Source organism: Arachis ipaensis, chromosome B6, assembly GCF_059453495.1.
Source record: "Arachis ipaensis isolate K30076 ecotype BB chromosome B6, ASM5945349v1, whole genome shotgun sequence".
In the NCBI taxonomy this organism is placed as follows: Eukaryota; Viridiplantae; Streptophyta; class Magnoliopsida; order Fabales; family Fabaceae; genus Arachis; species Arachis ipaensis.
In genome coordinates, this window is record NC_142441.1 from 113,742,203 (window position 1) to 113,762,631 (window position 20,429).

At 31.5% G+C, this 20,429-nt stretch overlaps 1 protein-coding gene across 1 annotated transcript; it reads right to left on the reverse strand.

The window, feature by feature from the left end:
• Positions 1–17,971: 17,971 nt before the first annotated feature.
• Positions 17,972–19,886, reverse strand: LOC107647128 (CBL-interacting serine/threonine-protein kinase 24-like). The gene is made up of 7 exons (XM_088490866.1): positions 19,727–19,886; positions 19,148–19,215; positions 18,995–19,066; positions 18,753–18,860; positions 18,580–18,646; positions 18,363–18,421; positions 17,972–18,127 (listed from the first exon to the last, which is right to left on the reverse strand). Exons 1-7 carry the CDS (start codon positions 19,884–19,886, stop codon positions 17,972–17,974), a joined length of 690 nt encoding a protein of 229 aa, XP_088346992.1.
• Positions 19,887–20,429: the final 543 nt, after the last annotated feature.

Consider the following 20,429-nt stretch of genomic DNA (forward strand, 5'->3'; position numbering starts at 1 on the left):
CGCATGTACTTGTATTGCCTGACACCAATGAACCATTTGAGGTATATTGTGATGCTTCATTGAAAGGCTTGGGATGTGTGCTAATGCAACACCGAAATGTTGTTCTTATGCCTCACGACAGTTGAGACCGCATAAAGTAAACTATTCAACTCACAACCTAAAATTTTTTTTGGTTGTGTTTGCATTGAAGGTGTGGAGACACTACTTGTATGGAATGAAGTTCTGAGTCTTCTCTGATCATAAGAGCTTAAAATACCTCTTTGATCAGAATGAGCTTAATATGTGTCAGAAGAGATGGATGGAATTGCTGAAGGATTATGATTTTGAGCTGAGTTATCATCCGGAAAAAGCTAATGTGGTGGCGGATGCACTGAGCCGGAACTCCTTAAACGTTGCTTGAATGATGATCGAGGAGGAGAAGTTGTTGAGAGAGTTTGAGAACCTTAACTTGGGCGTTAGAGTGGTAGCTGTGAATATGTGCCTGGACCAGTTACATATCTCTAGTGATTTCAAGGCTAAGATTCAGAAGGCTCAACAAAATGATTGAGAGCTGCAGAAGATGTTGTAAGGAATAGAACAGAGGAAACAAGGAGGGGCTATGATGTGGATTTTACAATCCACAAAACATCGGCAAGTGCACCGGCTCGAATCAAGTAATAACCTCAGGTGAGTGAGGGTCGATCCCACGAGGATTAACGGATCAAGCAAGTAAAATCAATCGATTAATCTAGTTAGACAACCAAATTATGGTTTTGGAAGGCTTTAAACGTAAACAGCAATTAACGAAGGCAAAACAAAAGCAACAATGATTCTGAAAAATAATATGAATTAAGACAGTTAAGGTTTTAAAGATGTTAACTCTTCCGGATTAATATTTTTCACTTTCCACCTTGATCATGCAACAATATTTTTATGGCAAACCATTAGTAATCAAACCCCAATCCCTTGGTGATTTAATTTCTCTTTAACCTAATTAATTGCTAATCCCTTAGTCAATTACTTAAGAAAAGAGTTGAAGAACGTTCACTAATTTATAAAGCCACACAATTCATAAGAATCTTCCCTAGTTGATTTTATGCCATTTATCAATCCAGTTTCAAAACTTAAGAATTATGAGAATCGGTTTTTAAGCTTAATTCAACTAATCAACTTTTTCAAGAAGTTAAAAGAATTCAAATCAGAGAAGAATTGTTTTCCATCACATTCAAACCCTTTAAGATGAAGAACGAAAACTTATTCTTGAAAAGAAATCAATGCATTAATCAAAGGTGTAAAAAGCTAAAACATTAATCCATGGAATCAACAGAGCTCCTAATCTTAACCGAGGAGAATCAGAAACTCATGTTCTTCCATGAAATCCTTGAGAAAAATCAAATTGCCGAAGCAACTAAGAGGTCCCTTCCGAGAGAGTCTCCCTCTACTTTAAATACTAACCCTAATTTCAAATTCAAATTCAATTTAAAATAGAATCAAAATTAAAACATAATCAAACCTATTTCCTAATTATTTTCCATTGAGAAGATATCTCCTTTGATTGCTTGTGATCTTTAATAATTGTCCTCGTTAATAGGCTTGTGATTGATCCTTCAAAGGTTGAGAATTTGAAGAACAGAAGGTCTTCATTTGAGATTCTAGAAGAGGCTGCAAGGCCCACGTAGTGCCTGGCTTGTATCACTTTATACGTGATATGAAAATTTGGTCCTAAAATGTCTTCTTTGGGCTCACGTACAACGTGAAGTAGGCTGCATTGTACGTGAACCAATTTTCATCGGTTTGGCTTGTTGCTTACCCTAGCGTCGTACATGGGAAATTCTATGTATTACGTGAAATCCACTTTGTACGTACGCACGCATGTGTGCGTACGCACATTCGCCAAAACTTCCCTTGTTGTGTGTACGCAAGTATAGTTCTCAACCGATAATTAAACCTCAATCAACGTTTAGATTGTTTGTCACAAATACAAACCCAATAAAATTAACCGAAGTATTCAAACCTCGGGTTGTCTCTCAAGAAATTACAGGGAAGTGTAGTTTATTATTGGCTATGGAAAAGTATATTTTTGAGTTTTGTAATAAGAAACAAGGAAGTAAAATGGCAAGAAAATAAACTAATAACTAAGAAAGCTCTTAGCAAGGATTGAGAATTAGAAGTCCTATCTTCATTATCATCGTCAATTGTGATGGTAAATGTGAATTGCCTTCACTTAGTTAACCTCTAACCATTGGAGGAAAGTCAAGTGCATACAATCAACTTAAGTTCACAAGTCCTAGTCAACTCATAGTGAGAGACTAAATTTGGTGAAGTTCAAGCTAACAGGCAATCTTCAATCACCAATGAACAAAAGACTTTTGATAACTCAAGAGTCTCTAAATAATCAATCCAAGTCAAGAACATAAAAATCTAAATTACAATCCACCCAAGCATTTTATCAAACACTTGGAAGGCACAAAATAAAAGCATAGAAAACTAATAGGAGAATGTAAAATCAATGACCAACAATTGCAAGGAATTAATAACAACAAATGAAGAAAGAAGCAGTAAACATGAAATACCTCAAATTTCATTAAAAGGAAATTGAATCTAACATGAAGAGTTCATAAACTAAATTGGAAAAATGAAGAAATCAACAAGAGAAGATAAACTAAGATGCTAAAATGATAGAATGTAGAAGAGAAACCAAATTAAAGCAAGATGAAAATCTGAATTAGAGAAGAAATAAAACTAAAAACCCTAAAACCTAGAGAGAGGAGAGAGCCTCTCTCACTAGAAACCTACATATAAACCTAAAGTGTGAATAAATGAAAAGTGATTGAATGATTCCTTCTAGATTCACTCTGCAGCCTCTAATCTGTATTTTCAGACCCAAAACAGGGTCAAAATCAACTCAGAAATCGCCCCCAGCATTTTTTGTTAATTGCAGCATGTGACGCTCGTCACGCGTATACGTCGCTCAATGAATTCCTGGTCACGCGTACGCGTCATCCACCCGTACGCGTCATTTGTCTGTTGCACCGGTCACGCGTACGCATCATCCATGCGTGCACGTCGCTACCAGATTCTGAATTCCTTAATTTCTTGTGTTTCTTCCACTTTTGCATGCTTCTTTTTCATCCTCTAAGCCATTCATGCTTTATAAAACCTGAAAACACTTAACACACATATCACGGCATCAAATGGTAATAAGAGAAGATTAAAAATTTGCGATTTTAAGGCCTAAGAAGCATGTTTTCAATCATAGAACAAAATTAGGAAGGAAACTTAAAAACATGCAATTTACATGAATAAGTGTGAGAATAGTTGACAAAATCCACTCAGTACAAAATAAACCATAAAATAGTGGTTTATCAAGGATAGCAATCTAAATAAGTTTGGTTAACCATTTCACTTATGAACAATTTAACACAATTGATCAAAATCTTTCAAAACTTCTGTCCCGATTAGATTATAGAATCCTTCCTTGAATAATCACCTTGAAGCAAGCTTGTTTACTTTCTTTCCACCATTTAAGTTCATTAGGTGCTTTGCACCTTGAGCCTAGCCGTGACTCTTAATGTTTATCTCAAGATTTTGCTCGGCACAGAAACACCACAAGCACATAGTTAGGGAGTTCTTTGAGCTTATTTTATCTTTTCTTTCTTCCCCAACATTGGTGCTCAGAGCCTTTGGCTTTCTCATTTTAGGGGGGTGCTTTCCACCTTGAGCCTAACCGTGACTCTTAATGCTTTGTTTTCAACCTTTTGGCTTGATACATAAGCACCACAAGCACTTGACTAGAACGCTCTTTGAGCTTATTTTTCTTTTAATGTCCTTAGTCAGTGGTACTCAGAGCCTTTGGTTTCTCTTATAACCTCTTTTTCTTACTTATTATTTCTTACATTGTTGCTTCTTCAAGGTTTTGTCAAGTATAAGGATCCCATAATAGTCCTCTAGACTAAGACCTCAAGCAATGTGGCTCAGATCATGTTGAACATTCTCAGTTAATTTGGTTTTCCTAAACTCACTTTGTCATGCTCTTTATTGATCATTCTCTGTTTCTTTTGTTTCTTTGTCAGCACATGACTCCTTATTCACGTTCAGGAGCGAGCACAATTATTATTGTGGGTTGTGATGGACAAGATATGTACTTGACAGTTGGAAATCTTAAATGCATTATATGAGAGAAAAAAATTGAGGCGCATGCATATTATTATTAAAAAGGAAGGAAACAACCTTAGTTCCCACTGCCTTTCTCTTCATCTTCTTTTTCTCCATCACCTTTTAGGCTATGTAGAGCATAGCCTCCAACACCAAACTTAGAGTGATTTCTTGTCTTCAAGCATCAAAGAAAAGAAAAAAATGGTGATGAAAACAGGATCATCAAGTGAAATAATTCAATTAAAGCAAAGGCTTGTGCAGTTAACAGAGTCCAATTCAAAACAAACTGAAAGGCAAGCCAAAATAAAATAAGATAATGAAGTTGTTACTATATTTGTATGGTGAATATGGCAACACCAAACTTGTTGTGAGAACACCAAACTTAGTGTGATACCATCTATGTAAACCAAGCCATGTACCCAGTGGAATACGAATTCGATATGGCACACCAAACTCACTCCATGAGCACATATACAACCGTGATAAGAGCAATTGTTTTGATGATAGAGCTTGTAGAGATTCCTTGAATTCCTGAGTAATCACAAGTACTGCACATACAAACAAACTCAAGTGATAGTTATTGTGAAAAATAATTATGAAACACCAGAAAGGGAAATAAGACAAGATAAAATAGAATGAAGTAAAAATAATTATGAGTCAAAGAAATTAGAAATTAAATTTTATAATTTGAAGAAGTAAAAATAATTAAAATACGAATTAAAATACTAATTTTTAAAATTTTGGCCTAACGTTGGGCCAATGGGGTAAATCGGTTAGACAGGGCCCAAGTTGGGCCCAAGCCCAACATATAAAACCCTAGCTCAGCCACTATCTTCTTCATTCATAGAGAAACACGCTGAAGAGAAAGAGAAGAATCAAGAACATAAACCCTTGTCCACTTTAAATTTCAATCTCTCATAACTTTCTCTATGGAGCTCTGATTACCGCACCATCTGTGGTCACGTGATCACTTCACCAAGCTCTTCATATCCATCTGAACAAAGTGGTAAGAAATTCGAATTTCTCACCCAATTCTTGACTCCTTTCATTTTTGTGATTTTAGTTCATGGGTATTGAGGAATTTTGTACTTTTGATGGTTTAGGGGTACTCTAGTGCGAGATATAACTGGGTTTCATCCAAGTGCTCAGTAGATAAAGGTGAGAAACTCTTATCCTCTTTTAATTCTTTAATTTTATGAAGTTTGCGTATTGAAATTGGTAGTTGTGTATGAAATTGTATGAAATTAGACTGAATCCATGTGAATTGAAGTCAAATTGGTGAAGTGGAGTGCTTGAATTAGAACTCTGGTGGCTGAAAACTTGTTGAGTTGGCTTGAAAGCTTGTGAAGAGGAGGGTTTTGAGGTGTTTTGAGCTTGGGGAGAAATCGGCCAAGGTACGGTTTCGGTTTCTTGTAGTTAATATTTAATGTTGCGTGAAACTTAGGCTAGTTACCATAATTTAGGCTTGAATTCTCTGAATTATTGGATTTGGTAGACTAAATGTGTATATATGTGATGTATGATGAGTATGTTGATGAGTTGATATAATCGAAATTTAATAACTTAGGTGTTTGGGTGATTGATAAGTAGGAGACTAGTATTTAGTGATGTATATGAATGCTTGGGATTAATTTGGTTGTGAGTGGTTTGGTTTAGTTTCTATTGAGAATTGTAGAAAACTAGAGGACTTGGAACTTTTGGTAAAAACCTATTTTTGACTAACTTTGGTAGACCATAACTTGATTTCCTAATCCCCAAATCTTGTGAAACTTATCTTGAATAAAAATTGGGTCCGTGAAATTTACAACATTTGAAGAATGGACTGAAAATGATTTTTAACAAAAAACTTATGTGCGTTTGAAATTTGGTGTGAAAAACTGATTTTTCTGAAATTAACAGCTTTTTGGCAAAACTGCCATACTTGCGTACGCGACAATGTCATGCGATGTGAGTATTGGGATCTGCCCAGATACCTCGTGTACGCGGTAATGTAAAATCCGCAATCTCGCGTACACGGTAATGCCACGCAACGCGGGGATCGCTCCCTGCCTCATGAGCTCGTGTACGCAGACATGATCTCACGTACACGACACTGTAAATTTTCAAATTCTCGCGTACACGAGTGGCATGCGTACTCATGACCACCCTGGTTTGCCAAAATGGTATTTTTGAATTTTCAACCATTCCTCTAACTTTCCAAACCTCTGTAACCCCTGTTTAAGGTCCGATAGCTAGTGTTAGGTTTCAAAAGAAGAGAAAACTTATTGAGGGAGTTAGTTTGATACTGAGGAAGAATTGTGAAATAAATAATTAAATTAACGATGCATGGATAATGTTGGATGAGATATGAATCAGGGTAATGATGATATTGATGAATTGTGACTGAAAGATCCACACGGCATATGCATTATATTATTTGAGACACGAGTTTTCCTGGGTAAATGCAGTGACTTGCCCCCACTTGCTCCTATATATATATATATATATATATATATAGGAGTTCTATGGTGGCAATGTGGCATTAGTTTTGGTGACTAAGGGTGGCATGAGTTTGACATATAAGTAAAATTTTGACTCATGGTAAGAAAATTAAATCCAATACTAAAATGATTCTCTCTCTCTTATACTTTTTTATGATTACTTTTATCAAAATAATTTTTATAATTATTATTTTATTATTATTTTTATTTTTAAAAAATAATTTCTTAGGATTATTTTTATGATTATTTTTTCTAAAATAATCTTTTATAGTTATTTTTATTTTTTTAATTATTTTTTGTTATTATTTTTAATAATTTCTAAAACTAACACCAAAATTATTATTATTATTATTTTTATTTTTATAAAATCATTTCTTATAATAATTTTTATTATTATTTTATCAAAATAATTTTTTTATAATTATTATTTTTGCAATTTTAGGAAACTAACACCAAAATGATATTCTCTCTCTTATAGTTTCTTATGATTATTTTTAAACTAACACCAAGAGAGAATATCTTTTTGGTGTTAGTTTCTCGAAATTTCAAAAAGAAAAATTAATTATAAAAAAATTATTTTGGTAAAATAATCATAAAAATAATTATAAGAAATTATTTTTTAAAAATAAAAATAATAATAAAATAATCATTATAAATATAGTTAAAAAATATTTTAGTGTTATTTTTTTAAATTATTTTGATAAAAGTAATCATAAAAAATTATAAGAGAGAGAATCATTTTGGTGTTGAATTTAATTTTCTTACCATGTGTCACTATTTTAATTATAGGTCAAATTCATGTCAGCCTTAGTTACCAAAACTAATGCCACCATAGAACTCCATATATATATATATATATATATATATATATTCTTCGGAATGCACGTATACAGGGACTGTCCACGGTTCGCTACCGGACATGTCGGACTTGATTGTATAACCGACAGATGATATCATCTGCCATAGGACAAACATATATCATATGCACTTGTATGTTTCGTTTGAGTATACATTTGTTTTGACTTGCCTATTTCCTTAACTATAATTAACTACTACCTAATCTATTTGCTGTATCTGCTTTTTATATTTGTGTTTGTCTTGTTTGTGTTTGTTTCTGAGAGATCCCTCATACGCGTAGAGGAGACGCTGAGGGTTGTTCCACTTGGTGATTTGGAGGTTTGCAGAGAATGAAAAATGATGAGTTAGATTAGAATCCTTAAATATAGTCACCATATTTTTGGTTTAATGAGAACTCTAGGATTTGATATAGGTTGTTAAAGTTTTGGAATGTCTCTGGCTTCCCAGGACCTTATGTATTATCTATATGGGCACCTTTACCATACTGAGAACCTCTGGTTCTCATTCCATACATGTTCCGTTGCTTTCAAATGTAAGACGTGAAGCACCTCGCTGAGCATACTGGAGACTCTCTGGGAGCGAAGATGTGAGTTTTGGGGACTTTATATATATATATATATTCTCCACTTTGTATAAACTTGTATTTTGTCCCTCCTAGAGGTTAACTCGGAGAATCAGGAATTATATTTTGTCTTTTGGTATAATTTATATATATATACTCTAGCCAGCCTTTGCTTCGCAGGTCGAGTCGGGAGCTTGGTATATGTGTTTTTTTGGAACTCTATATTCGTATGTATATTATCCTTTCCGTACGCTATTATCTGTCTCTTCTACGCTTAACCGTTCGAGTGTGATGCGACTTTCGAGTTCTGTTTTGTTCAACTTTTCTTTAAGGCTCCTAGATAAATATCCTTTTAAATATATCTATGTACGTGTTTTTACTTTTAGAAGTCGTAGTACCTTACCACCTCTAATTTACGACTTAAGTGTAAAGTTTTGTGTGGTAGGGTGTTACAGAGTGAAGCCCTAATTTGCTTTCAAAGAGGAGTAGAATTAGAATTTAAAAAATAAACAAGGATATTTTCGAAAAAAAATGTTATTGAAGTTTCATTTTTCGTTCTCATAAATTTTGGCCCCGTGTGTCTCCATTTTCTAGAGATATTAAAGGGATTAAAATTTTTCTGGAACTGAAGTAATTTTTGTCTCTGGCTATCATACATGATACTGAGTCTAAGTCTCTCGGTCTCTGCAGACAAACGCAACCCAAGAACAAATGTTAGGATTATAAATTTAGAAAATTTTTAAATTTTTATTGCAAACACAAAAAGTTTAAGGTGCGTTTGATTCTCGTTTTGATTTTCTATTTTTATTTTCAGTGTTTTTTATTTTCTGAATTTGTGAAGAAAAAAGTGAAAATAGGAGGTAAAAACAGAAAATACTAAAAATAAAATAGAAAATGAAACATAAATCAAACACACCCTTAAATTTGTAATTCATTTGTAATTTATTTATTAAATAAAAATATTTAAAATCTTAACTTCTATTAATAATAGTCTTATTATGTGTTTTTAACGTACATATTTGTTAATCCTTAGTTTAAATTAATTCCTCTTCCCACATTTACCCTAATAATGATATTATAATTCCTTGGTCTTCGTTTTTTTTTTATAGTTATAATAGACACACAAAAAAAAAAGTAATTTTTCACAATAAAGAAAAAGAAACTGAAATCAAGGTAAATCATACAAATAAAATGACTTCAGCTCAAATTGCATATATATCTTAATTTAGAATTGGTTACATGCTTTGTCGTAAACATCTTTATATAAATTGATTTGATTTATTCTATTTACATATAACTCGAATCAAATTAATTTTATTTACTATGTATGTGCTGCATAAATAGTAAATCAAATCAGTGTGATTCAATTTACTACTTGTATAGATTATTGATATTTTTTTCTTTTAAATTAATGTTAACTTTAAAACAAAAATGTCAATAAAAAAATATCCTCCCATTTAAATTTAAATACAATATAAAAAAATCAAAACGAATAAAAATAAAAATTTAAATTTTATATTTTAATTTAAATTCCAGCAAATTTACATTTTTATCAACTTGTGAATTTAAAACAAAAGAATAAATAATTTCTAAAAATTCATTAAAAATTATCCTTTTACTCTTTAGCATATAAAGAATTATTATCAAGATTTTTGATATTGAAAAGTTATTATAAAATATAATTTTTTAAGGTGACATAGGAGTTAAAACTTAAAATTTTTTTAAAGTCAGAATTAACTCATTATATTTAGGTTTAATTACTCTGTTGGTCCCTATAGTTTCGCGAAATTTTCAATTAGGTCCCTATACTTTTTTTCTTTTTAATTTGGTCCCTGCACCAAATTTTTTTTTCAATTAAGTCCCTTTTGGTAGTAATTGGCTTAATTATACAGTGACCCAACTAAAAAAAATTTGGTGCAAGGACTCAAATAAAAAGGAAAAAAAGTGTAGGAACTCAATTGAAAAAAAATTTAATGCAGGGACCTAATTAAAAAGAAAAAAAAAATATAGGGACCTAATTAAAAATTTTTCGAAACTATAAGGACCAATAGAGTAATTAAACCTTATATTTATAATTATATATGAAAAGAATTTTAAAGTAATCTCATTTTCTATACAATGTTGTTGTTAAGTACGTTGTATAAAATTAATCAATAGCATTCTGAACATTATTATTGATCTTAGAATTAAAAAAACAAAAATTTGATAGGTTTTTTAATTTTAATGTCTCTTATTTCTTAAAAAATATTACTATTTGTTATATTAACTAAAGTAATTAAAATAAGTAAATACAAAAGTGTAGCAATTGTACAAGGAAGATATTGTTAAAAAAATAGAAAAGAGACATATGACATAAAGTCTTGTCTAATTCTTGTATTTTTTGTTGAATTGTTAATGGTCAATTATGCACTATTTTTTATTATGAAAAATTTTAAATTTTAACTTATATATTATTTTGGATGGCTATATTTTATAATAATTTTTTCAATATCAAAAGTCTCGATAATGATTCTTTATATGCTAAAGAGTTAAAGAATAATTTTTAACGAATTTTTAGAAATCGCTTATTGTTTTTTTTCAAATTTATAAAAATGTCGATTTTATGGAGTTTGAACTAAAACACATAATTTGAATTTTTATTTTTGTTTGTTTTATTTTTTATATTTTATTTGAATCTAAATGAGAGTATTTCCTTATTGATATTTATGTTTTAAAGTTAACAATTAACTTAAAAGAAGGTAATGTCAATAATATGTACAAATAGTATATCAAATCAGGCTAATTTGATTTATTGTAGTTATCCTGCACAAATAATAAATCGAATCAACTCGTTTCGATTTGCATGTAAATAGCACACTACAAGAAAAAGTAATATTTGTAACTAAAAAAATTGTTTCAAAAAATCTGAATTTTAAAACAAAAAGAATTTGTAACAAAAAAAGGACTGTTGCAATATGTCCCATTATAAAAAAATTTTGTAACAAAAAATGAAACTGTTACAATACAAAGTAATATTTTATAACAAATTTTTTTAATACAAAAACCAAAATTTGTTACAAAAGTGATAACAATTTTTTACCTTTAAAATATTTTTCTTAATAATATATTATTTCCTATCATAAAATTTTGTTACAAATATAACTTGATTTTGTATCATTTTTTTTCTATAGTTGCAAAAACACAACATTTATTTTGTAACATTTTTTAATACAAACTACATACATAATTTATCAAATTATTTTTTTAATTAATTGATATATTGACTAATTTACTGAGCAAGTCAACATTTAAATAGTATGTAATAACATAGATAATTCAAACATGCTTCATTTAACTAAGATTATTTAAAACAAAATAACATTAGTATCTCCATTGATTAGTTCCACAAGTTATATTTCTTCCACAAATTCAACCAAAAGTTAAAAATCTAATATAGATTAGTGTCTCTATGAATCAAAATATTCTTGAGTCCCTTATGTAACAAGTTGTCACCATTTTAGCACTTCTATAAATGGAAAAAATCAAAACAAACATTAGAAAAAAGATATAACACTAATTATAATTTTTTTATTCTTTTATTTAAAATTTTTAGAAAAATTTTAACAAAATCTCCCTTAAAACTTTGATATTTTCACAATCTACGGTTCCATAAAAAATAACCAATTCATCACTTATTCCTCATCCAATATATAACCAAATTTATCAAACCAAGTAACAGGACATTTGTTATTTTTCAACCATGACACAACTAAAATGTAATAAATAGATCCATATATAATTAAACTAGACTAATAATATATCAATCATCTGTGAATATGTATTAAAATCATAAGTAATTTTACATCACTACAAGAAATACTGTTAAAATCGACGACCAAATCAACGACAAAGTTGTCTAAAACAAAGTAAGAAGCAATACCGAACACCAGCTTTAATTTCCAAGCTCCTTTAATAACTGCCAGTGGCCCTATATTGATCACGAAATGCATGTCTTCCGATGCATATTGGCTTTGTCCAACCTGAAAATATTTAGATCATTACAATTTACAAAATGCATGTTTTCCAATGGGTTCTCTGAAGACAGTTCCTAAAGTTTTTCTAAGAGTAACCAGTAAGAACAACTTAGCTATCATTTAGTAGCCACCAATTCCTTGACCAAAAACCTATAAAATGATCAATAGTTCATATTTTATAAACAATAATCAACGAAAAATAAGCTGAGTTACCATTCAAAATGTTCCTAATTGTCCCATTTGGACTCTTCCACATTTGCCTGAGGTCAAATTCCTTCACTCAAGCCTCATCTGTTAACATAATAGTACAATACTAATATAAGTTCTGCAAACATGTACCTCACCATATAGAAATTCATGCAGTAGAATTCTTAATCAACCAATGCATAATAGTATGTTTCCATACTTCTCAATTATCAAATGTGTATATATATTCAAACAAGTACATATGAGTATTCTAGTAAGAACGCACTACTATATATAAGGAAAATATTAGTATAGCATTGAGAGTGCATGATGGACAAAGGTAGTTCCAGAGCAGCAGTGCCTAGAATACTCAATTTTATTTTGACAAAAGTGCTTTAATACTATATATACATGTATATATCAACACCGATAAAATATATATTAACACTGATAAAATCATCATATATGTTTTCAATATCTTTAAAACTTTATTCTATATAAACATCTACTCCATATTATTTTGGATTTTGGTACAATAACTCCCCACTTCAAAATTCTTTTTCTTGCATGCATCCACGTACACATTAATATTACACATATGCACCAACATAACATGCATGAGGAATACGCACACTAAGACACTGGTGAAATATCAGTCAATTGAACATCAGAGAGATAATAACAATGAATTTTATCATAATTCACAACAATATGAAATGCTATTATGAAATCGTGTTTGTATAGATAATTTTTCATTACTATGCAGTTGGGATAATTATTAGCATCATGAAAACATGTATCTAGCAATAGCAAATAGCTAAGAAAGGTTTAGAAAAAACTTTAGTCTCTTTTTTTTTTTACTTTGAAATCCGTAGTATTTGCTTTGTAAGTCTGAGACAATACACAAATTTTTGAATTCGGAACTCAAGCTACAGCAAGCGGGTCATGAAATCATGTATAGTTTTTAACACTACTGTAATTTTGTTATGGTATTTTAGTTAAGATGACTATCAGTTTTATAGAAACTAGATTCAATATTGATTATGGACTAGTTTTCTAGTTTTGAATAATCTCTAAATTGGTTCAGAACCAGTCCATCTAAATTTTTACTAGCCCCATCTGGTCAATCTGATTTGCCATGGCCTAAACAGTGAAAAATCACAATTTTATGAACAATCATTTTATCATATGAATACAAATTATGGGAAACCAACTCTATTAACCATCAAAGATCAGAAGTTGGGCCAAATCAATATTCAAATCAAAATAGAAACTAAATCAATTATACCAAATCAATATTCAAATAAAAACAGAAACTAAATCAATTAAAATCATAGAACAAGACACACTTGAGTTACCTAATTAGAGGTTGGGCCACAACGATGAGGCAGAGAACTAGTGACACGGCGTGATTCAAAAGTAGCAACATCCAGAGGGGCAGACGACGGCGTGACAGCAGAAACAGAAGAGGTGACACCCACAAACGACGAGGAGAAGCATCGATGGTGATGACAGTAACGACGGCTTCGCACAACTTCGATGTTGACGACGGCGACAGAGCTGGCAGTGACGAGGGCAGCCAGGCTCCCCTCCAATGTCAACGACACTACTTCCTCTCTCCCTCACGAGCTCGTCTCTCTCTCCTCACGTTATGACTCTGCCGACAGCGACGGTGGCAGTGAGACCCACCGATGCCGTCTCCCCTTTTTCCCTTCTCCTTCCTTCTCCTTCTTCCCCTCTCGAGCTCCCCTTCTCTCTTTTCTTTTCTTTTTTTCGCATGTGTATGTATGGTGAGGGGCTGAGTGTGTGTATGGGGCAGCTGGAAAAAAATGTGAGGGTTAGGGTTAGGGTTTGAAGAGTGTGTGTAAATTAGGTTTTTATTTGGGAATTTTAATAAAACTAAGATATAGAATAGGAATTTTTAATAAAACTAGGAATAATCAAATTACTAAAGTTTTAAATTCTAAATAAGAAAATATCCAAATATTTATGAAAATTATATGAGTTCTAATTAATTTTAAATTTAAAATCTCATAACTTTGATTTAATTATTTTTTGATAAATAATTTTTTAAAAATAAGACTATGAATAAATATAATAAATCACAAATAATTATTATTTTTTATCTTTTAACAATCAGGAGTCTTACAGGCTTAATGATGAGTGTTGGGTTATGGTAGACTTAGGACTAATAGAAGAAAAAGAAACCAAAGCTCTATATTTTATTCTTAAGGGAGTTTTTAAAAATTTGTTTAAGAGTAAAAATATGTTAAATTTTATAGCAGTAATGAAACAAAAAAATTATATTTGTTATAAATTTATTTTAAATAAGAGAAGGAGGTGACCCAACGAGATAGTAACGACAGTTCTGCCTTATGCAATGAGACAACGACCTTAAGTGTGAGAGGTGGAGCCGTGGAGGTAGTGAGAGTGAACGAGGGCAGCGAACAGCAGAAGAAAGAGCGAAAGTAAGGGTTAGAATTAGGTTTTTACTTTTTTTACATTTGTTTTTATTTTTAAATTTTAACTGTTTTTATTTATGTTTAACAACAAAAAAGTGGTTTAAAAAATTAATTTTTAGTCAATATTTAAGACTTAATTATTAGTAAAAATCATATATCAATTTTATAAAAAAATATAAAATAATATATAATATTTTTAAAAATTAATCATTTTTTAATCTTTAATTTTTTAAAAAATAATTAATTAATACAAATAATATTTTAAAAAATTAAATTTTTGAAACAAAATAAAATTATCTTAAAGATTTTAACATTTTCAAATAATTTTTTTTAGTTACAAAAATTCTTATATTTTGTGACAAACAAATAACTTGTTATAAATAATATTGAATTTGTAACAAATTAATTTTTTGTTAGAAAATAATTGGAATTTTTGGAACAAATGGATATTTTGTTACGAAATATTTTGAACTTTTGCAACAACTTCATCTTTTATTACAAAATATTATAAAATTTTACAACAAAACACCGGTTCGTTACAAAAACCAATATAATTTGTAACAAAAAAGTCAAGTCATTACAAAATATCCAAACATTTTGTAACAAATTGTATTGTTGTTACAAAACATTATTATTATGTAAGAATCACGAATTTTTGTTACAAAAAAAATTGTAACAATTTTAAATTTGTTACAAAATTTTTGTTACAAATGTTCCATTTTCTTGTAGTGGCATAAATTGAATTAATTTAATTCGGTTTATATAGAGATGTTCAAAACTACAAGAAAAATCACTTTTAGCAGCCATTTAATTTGCTTTTAGCGGTAATAAAAATAGCCGCTAATACATTTACCGGCAATTAGACATTAGCCGTTATTGGGAATAATACACCATTCCCCCTTGAGAAAATACCTTTCACAGAGAAATAAAATAGACACAATCACAACACAAGAATTTAACGTGGAAAACCTCAATTACTGGAGAAAAAAAAACCACGGCCGTTGTCAAATGACAACCAAAGAATATCACTATGTGAAAATTGTTACAACACATAGACTTCTTTCTCTCTAACACCAGCACCCCAGTACACCCACTCTCTCAAAGCAAATATTTAACTACACCTCACAACACTCTCTAATAAAAGAGTATAGAGGAAAAGAAAAGTCAAATACAAGCTTTAAGTGTTTCCGACTGGTGCAAAAAATATGGAGAACTTAGCCTCATATTTATAGCATAGGCCACCCACTCCATTTGCTATCCTAAGCAATGTGGGACTAATTCAACCAAATCCTAACAATCTCTACCTTGATTGAAATAGTCACACATCTTCAGCTTCCATAGTCAACACCCACAATTCTTTGCTGCCATTGTCTATACCGACAATCATAGTTCAGAGAACTATCATACTCCACCATGAAAGTATACTCACTTGGAATTAGACCACTCCAAGCATTTCGCCTTGGTACAGATCGAAATCTTGCTGAAAATTCATGGTGCAACTTCCAAATTGGCTTTTCCTGGAAGTTCTTCAGCCATCGACATAACTCCGCCACACACCTTGCTTCTCAACGCCAACCAATGCCCGTGTGCAATTGTGGACCCGATTGCCACAACTTATCCTTATCCATGGCAGTGCGGTAATACCATGAGGATACTTCTTATCTTCTAGAGAACATCATCTTCAATGCCTTGTGCAAACCTGATTGTATCAACACATCCTTGACTTGTATTTGTCACAAGCCAAAATTGATTCTTCCATCAAATTTCTCTATTTCAAGCTTCACAACACTTGAATATCCTGACATTGTTGTAACCGTATACTAGAATAGTATAACTCAATTGTAGACCGTGCACTAGGAAGGGTCCCAGGAAAGAGAGGTGGGTCATAATGGACACACTTAAATACCAAGTCTTTCCTTAGCCAGAACCTTTCCAAATTGCACTCTCACAGTGTCACACTGCCTTCCAGCAACAACAACAGCAACCAAAGATCAACCTCAAGCTACAGGACAAAATTCTTTTCTGATGTGGAAGGTCAGACTAGGCTGCAACCACAGAGCATACTAAGAATAAATCCCACCGAACCGAAGCTCTGATACCACATGTTGGGCCAACCGCAGAGAGCTCTTGACCACCGGGGAGACTTCGGGGAGGAATCAAGCGAGAGAACATAAGATGAGAAGACACCACATCCAACTCAAAATTTAACGTGGAAAACCCCAATTACTGGAGAAAAAAACCACGGCCGTTGTCAAATGACAGCCAAAGAATATCACTATGTGAAAATTGTTACAACACATAGACTTCTTTCTATCTAACACTGGCACCCCAGTACACCCACTCTCTCAAAGCAAATATTTAACTACACCTCACAACACTCTCTAATCAAAGAGTATAGAGGAAAAGAAAAGTCAGATACAAGCTTTAAGTGTTTCCGACTGGTGCAAAAAATATGGAGAACTTAGCCTCATATTTATAGCCTAGGCCACCTACTCCATTTGCTATCCTAAGCAATGTGGGACTAATTCAACCAAATCCTAACAGCCGTCTTATACTTTGTCACTAAAAGGTTTTACTGGCAATTATAACATTTGCCGGTAAAGACCTTTTTAATGGCTGCAAAAAGTATATAACTTTTAGCGGTCATTTTCTTGGCAATTTATATAGCTACCAAAAGTAATTCTAAGATTGCAATGTTATTCACTTTTAGTGGTCATTACTATTGCCGCCAAAATCCATTTTACCGGCAATTTATATAGCCACTAAATAATTCTAAAATTTTAATATTCACTTTTAGTTGCCATTACTATTGCTGTTAAAATCTTAAGTCTCTTTTAATTATACTCACTCTTTTAGAAATAACAACCTATCCTTTTTCTAAAATTTCAAATTATTTTTATTGTACGTAATATAAATATACTAAAATTAATTACTATAAAATAAAATATTTTATTAAATTAAAAATATTTATATACAAATTTCTCTTGAAAAGTAATAAAGCATAATAAAAATTTAAACAATACAAATACTACAAGTTTATGTTACATCAATGATTGGCACATAGCTAATGATTAAAAGTAAATGAGTATTTTATAAGCAGTAGTTATTACTTATTAATCTATAGCACTACATGCTCCTAGTAGTTTTAAATAATTGTTGACAGTATGCCTTCTGATATTGTTTATTGTTACAACATAAGGTTATTTTTAACTGTTATTTTCCATGACACTCACAACACATTTTGCCTATTCTGACTAGCTCTTTGAGGTCTCCACTTCAAGCTAAGGAGAGGCAGAGGAAAAATACTCTGTTGTACAGTGCAGGAAGGTCAGCCTCCTCAAAAAGAAGATATCTAGCCATCAAAACATACAGGATGACTCCACATGACCAAACATCAGCTGCTGCACCATCATAACCTTGATTGCCTAGCACCTACAAAAGATCACTTCATAAGAAACTCGAGCACCAAATAAAATATACTCTGAAATACTGAACCAAGCTAAGAATGACTTTAGTCCTAAGGTAATGGGTTTACTAATAACAGCTATTAGGGCATCAAACTATAGACTTATTTTCCCATAACATAACTAAAACTATACCTCAAGGAAAACAAGCAAATGATCGAGATAATATATATAACAGATTAGAACTGCATACTTTACTTTACCTCAGGTGCAACATAATTTGGGGTCCCACATGTCGTGTGGAGAACATCAACACCCTTGAAAAAAAAATGCAAGAGTCAAATTTGCCATCTCCAAACATTTTCCAAAGATAAAGCACATTCATACGCCAATACAATAAAATGACTCTGCTTATTTTTAATGTACAAAAAATCATTTCTTTCATCTCCATTTCACAAATAGAGTACTTTCTTATCTACTTTATCAATGCACTCAATCGAAAGTCAGAGACTTTCAAGTTTTCGAATGCATCAAGAAGGTTTTCAGGCTATAATTAGAAAGAAAACAACTTCATCATGATCAAAACATAATAAGGCCAACAAAAATTACATCAAGATTATAGTTAACTTCATCTGTAATATATTATCTTTCACCTTGAAGTCTCTGTGATACACACCCTTCTTGTGACAATGAGCAACAACATCTATAAGTTGTTGAAAGTAGTGCCTAGAATCATTTTCAGAAAGCTTATTCTGTTGAGCCTACAGATCCAGAAAGGGTGTAACCATATACATATCAAGCACAAAACTTTGACATGTCAAGCTAATTTTCAAGATGAGTATAGCAGAACCAATCTCCAACATATCCGATAGACAAATAGCATATGAATTCTTACAATTTTATCATATAATTTTCCTCCCATTACGAACTCAAGAATTATGTAGATCTTGGTCTTGCTGGTCGAAACCTAAAATATAAGAAGCTTTAGAAATATAATAAGATAAAGAAATACAATGAAATTTGTCATGTATTAGCATATTATACATACCTCATGCAACCTAACTATATTTGGATGTCTGACAATTTTCATAATGGATATCTCTCTTTTAATTTGTTACACGATTCAAGTTAGAAAATGCATGGCATAAGGGAGAAAGAATCAAAATAACAATTTAGTATAACAAGCTACATGATTATTCAGCCAAAAATGAAAAGTCCAGCATACAAATAGAAGAAACAAAATGTCTTTGACTGCATGCAATGTAAATCCCACTGAAAAGTAGCATAATCAAGAGAGAATACTGTGCAGGTTTTACGGAGGATAAAAACATTATCAACACATTTACACACAAGCATTACAATGCACATCCTCATACACTGCAAAATTTACTGCCATCTCTTAGCTAAACTAAGAGTTTGTAGCAACACTATGTGTAATGTTGATTTACGTCACCCTAGTAGCATTGGTAACCCTAAATCATTTAGCTTCATCGGTAACCTAGCTTATATAAATTCAAGCTAAATGAAAAACCAAGCTTGACTTAAAACAAAAGGAATCAAAAGAACAATTAACAATAATTGGGAAGATAAGTAAACAAAGAAGACTAAAGCGTAAGGTTGACCTGTTCAACCAATCTATGCTTGAGAATGATGGATTTAGCCATGACCTTAATGGCAACGCTGTCTCCGGTGTCGGTGTTCTTAGCGAATTTGACCTTGGCAAATGTACCTTCGCCGATGGTTCTACCAACCTCATACTTGCCGATCTTATTCCTCACCTTCTTCATTGTTTCGCAACGATCATTTACATCTCCTTCGTTATCAACTAAATTTTCCATCCAACAGTAAACAAAAAAAATGAGGTGCATGCATCAGGGACAAGAGTAAGAATCGTGGATTAAGAATCCAATAGTGGTAAAAAAGACTTAAATTAAGGAGGTGAAGAAGATTTGGAAATACCATGCTTCTACATCACCAAAAGGAACTTAATAATCAATTTTGATGATGGCCTAATCATAGACCTGGTGCTTCCCTCGCTTTTCGGCATTGTACATGCTCTTGAGAGAATCATTCAAGGTACTAACCCTCACCATTGTCGCTGTTAACAATTTCATAATAAAAAAATTAACCATATTGACTCAAACCAAGGTTGTGCAGACCAAAATCCAAATTTAAAAGAGAAAAAAAATAAAGGAACATTCGACGGCGAGGAATCATTCAATTTAACCATTATTTCAAATTCAGTATCTCAAAATAAGAAAAAAAATTAATAAACTCAAACAGAAATAAAAAAACCTAGCAACCTGTATTATTAACAAAAGTACAAAACA

Coding starts and splice junctions, on each gene's coding strand:
- LOC107647128 (XM_088490866.1), bottom strand. CDS start 19,886: ATGAAGAAGGTGAGGAATAAGATCGGCAAGTATGAGGTTGGTAGAACC. Junction 18,861..18,994: donor GAAAATTATATGATAAAATT/GTAAGAATTCAT, acceptor CTGGATCTGTAG/GCTCAACAGAATAAGCTTTC. Junction 18,128..18,362: donor CAAATTATGTTGCACCTGAG/GTAAAGTAAAGT, acceptor GATCTTTTGTAG/GTGCTAGGCAATCAAGGTTA.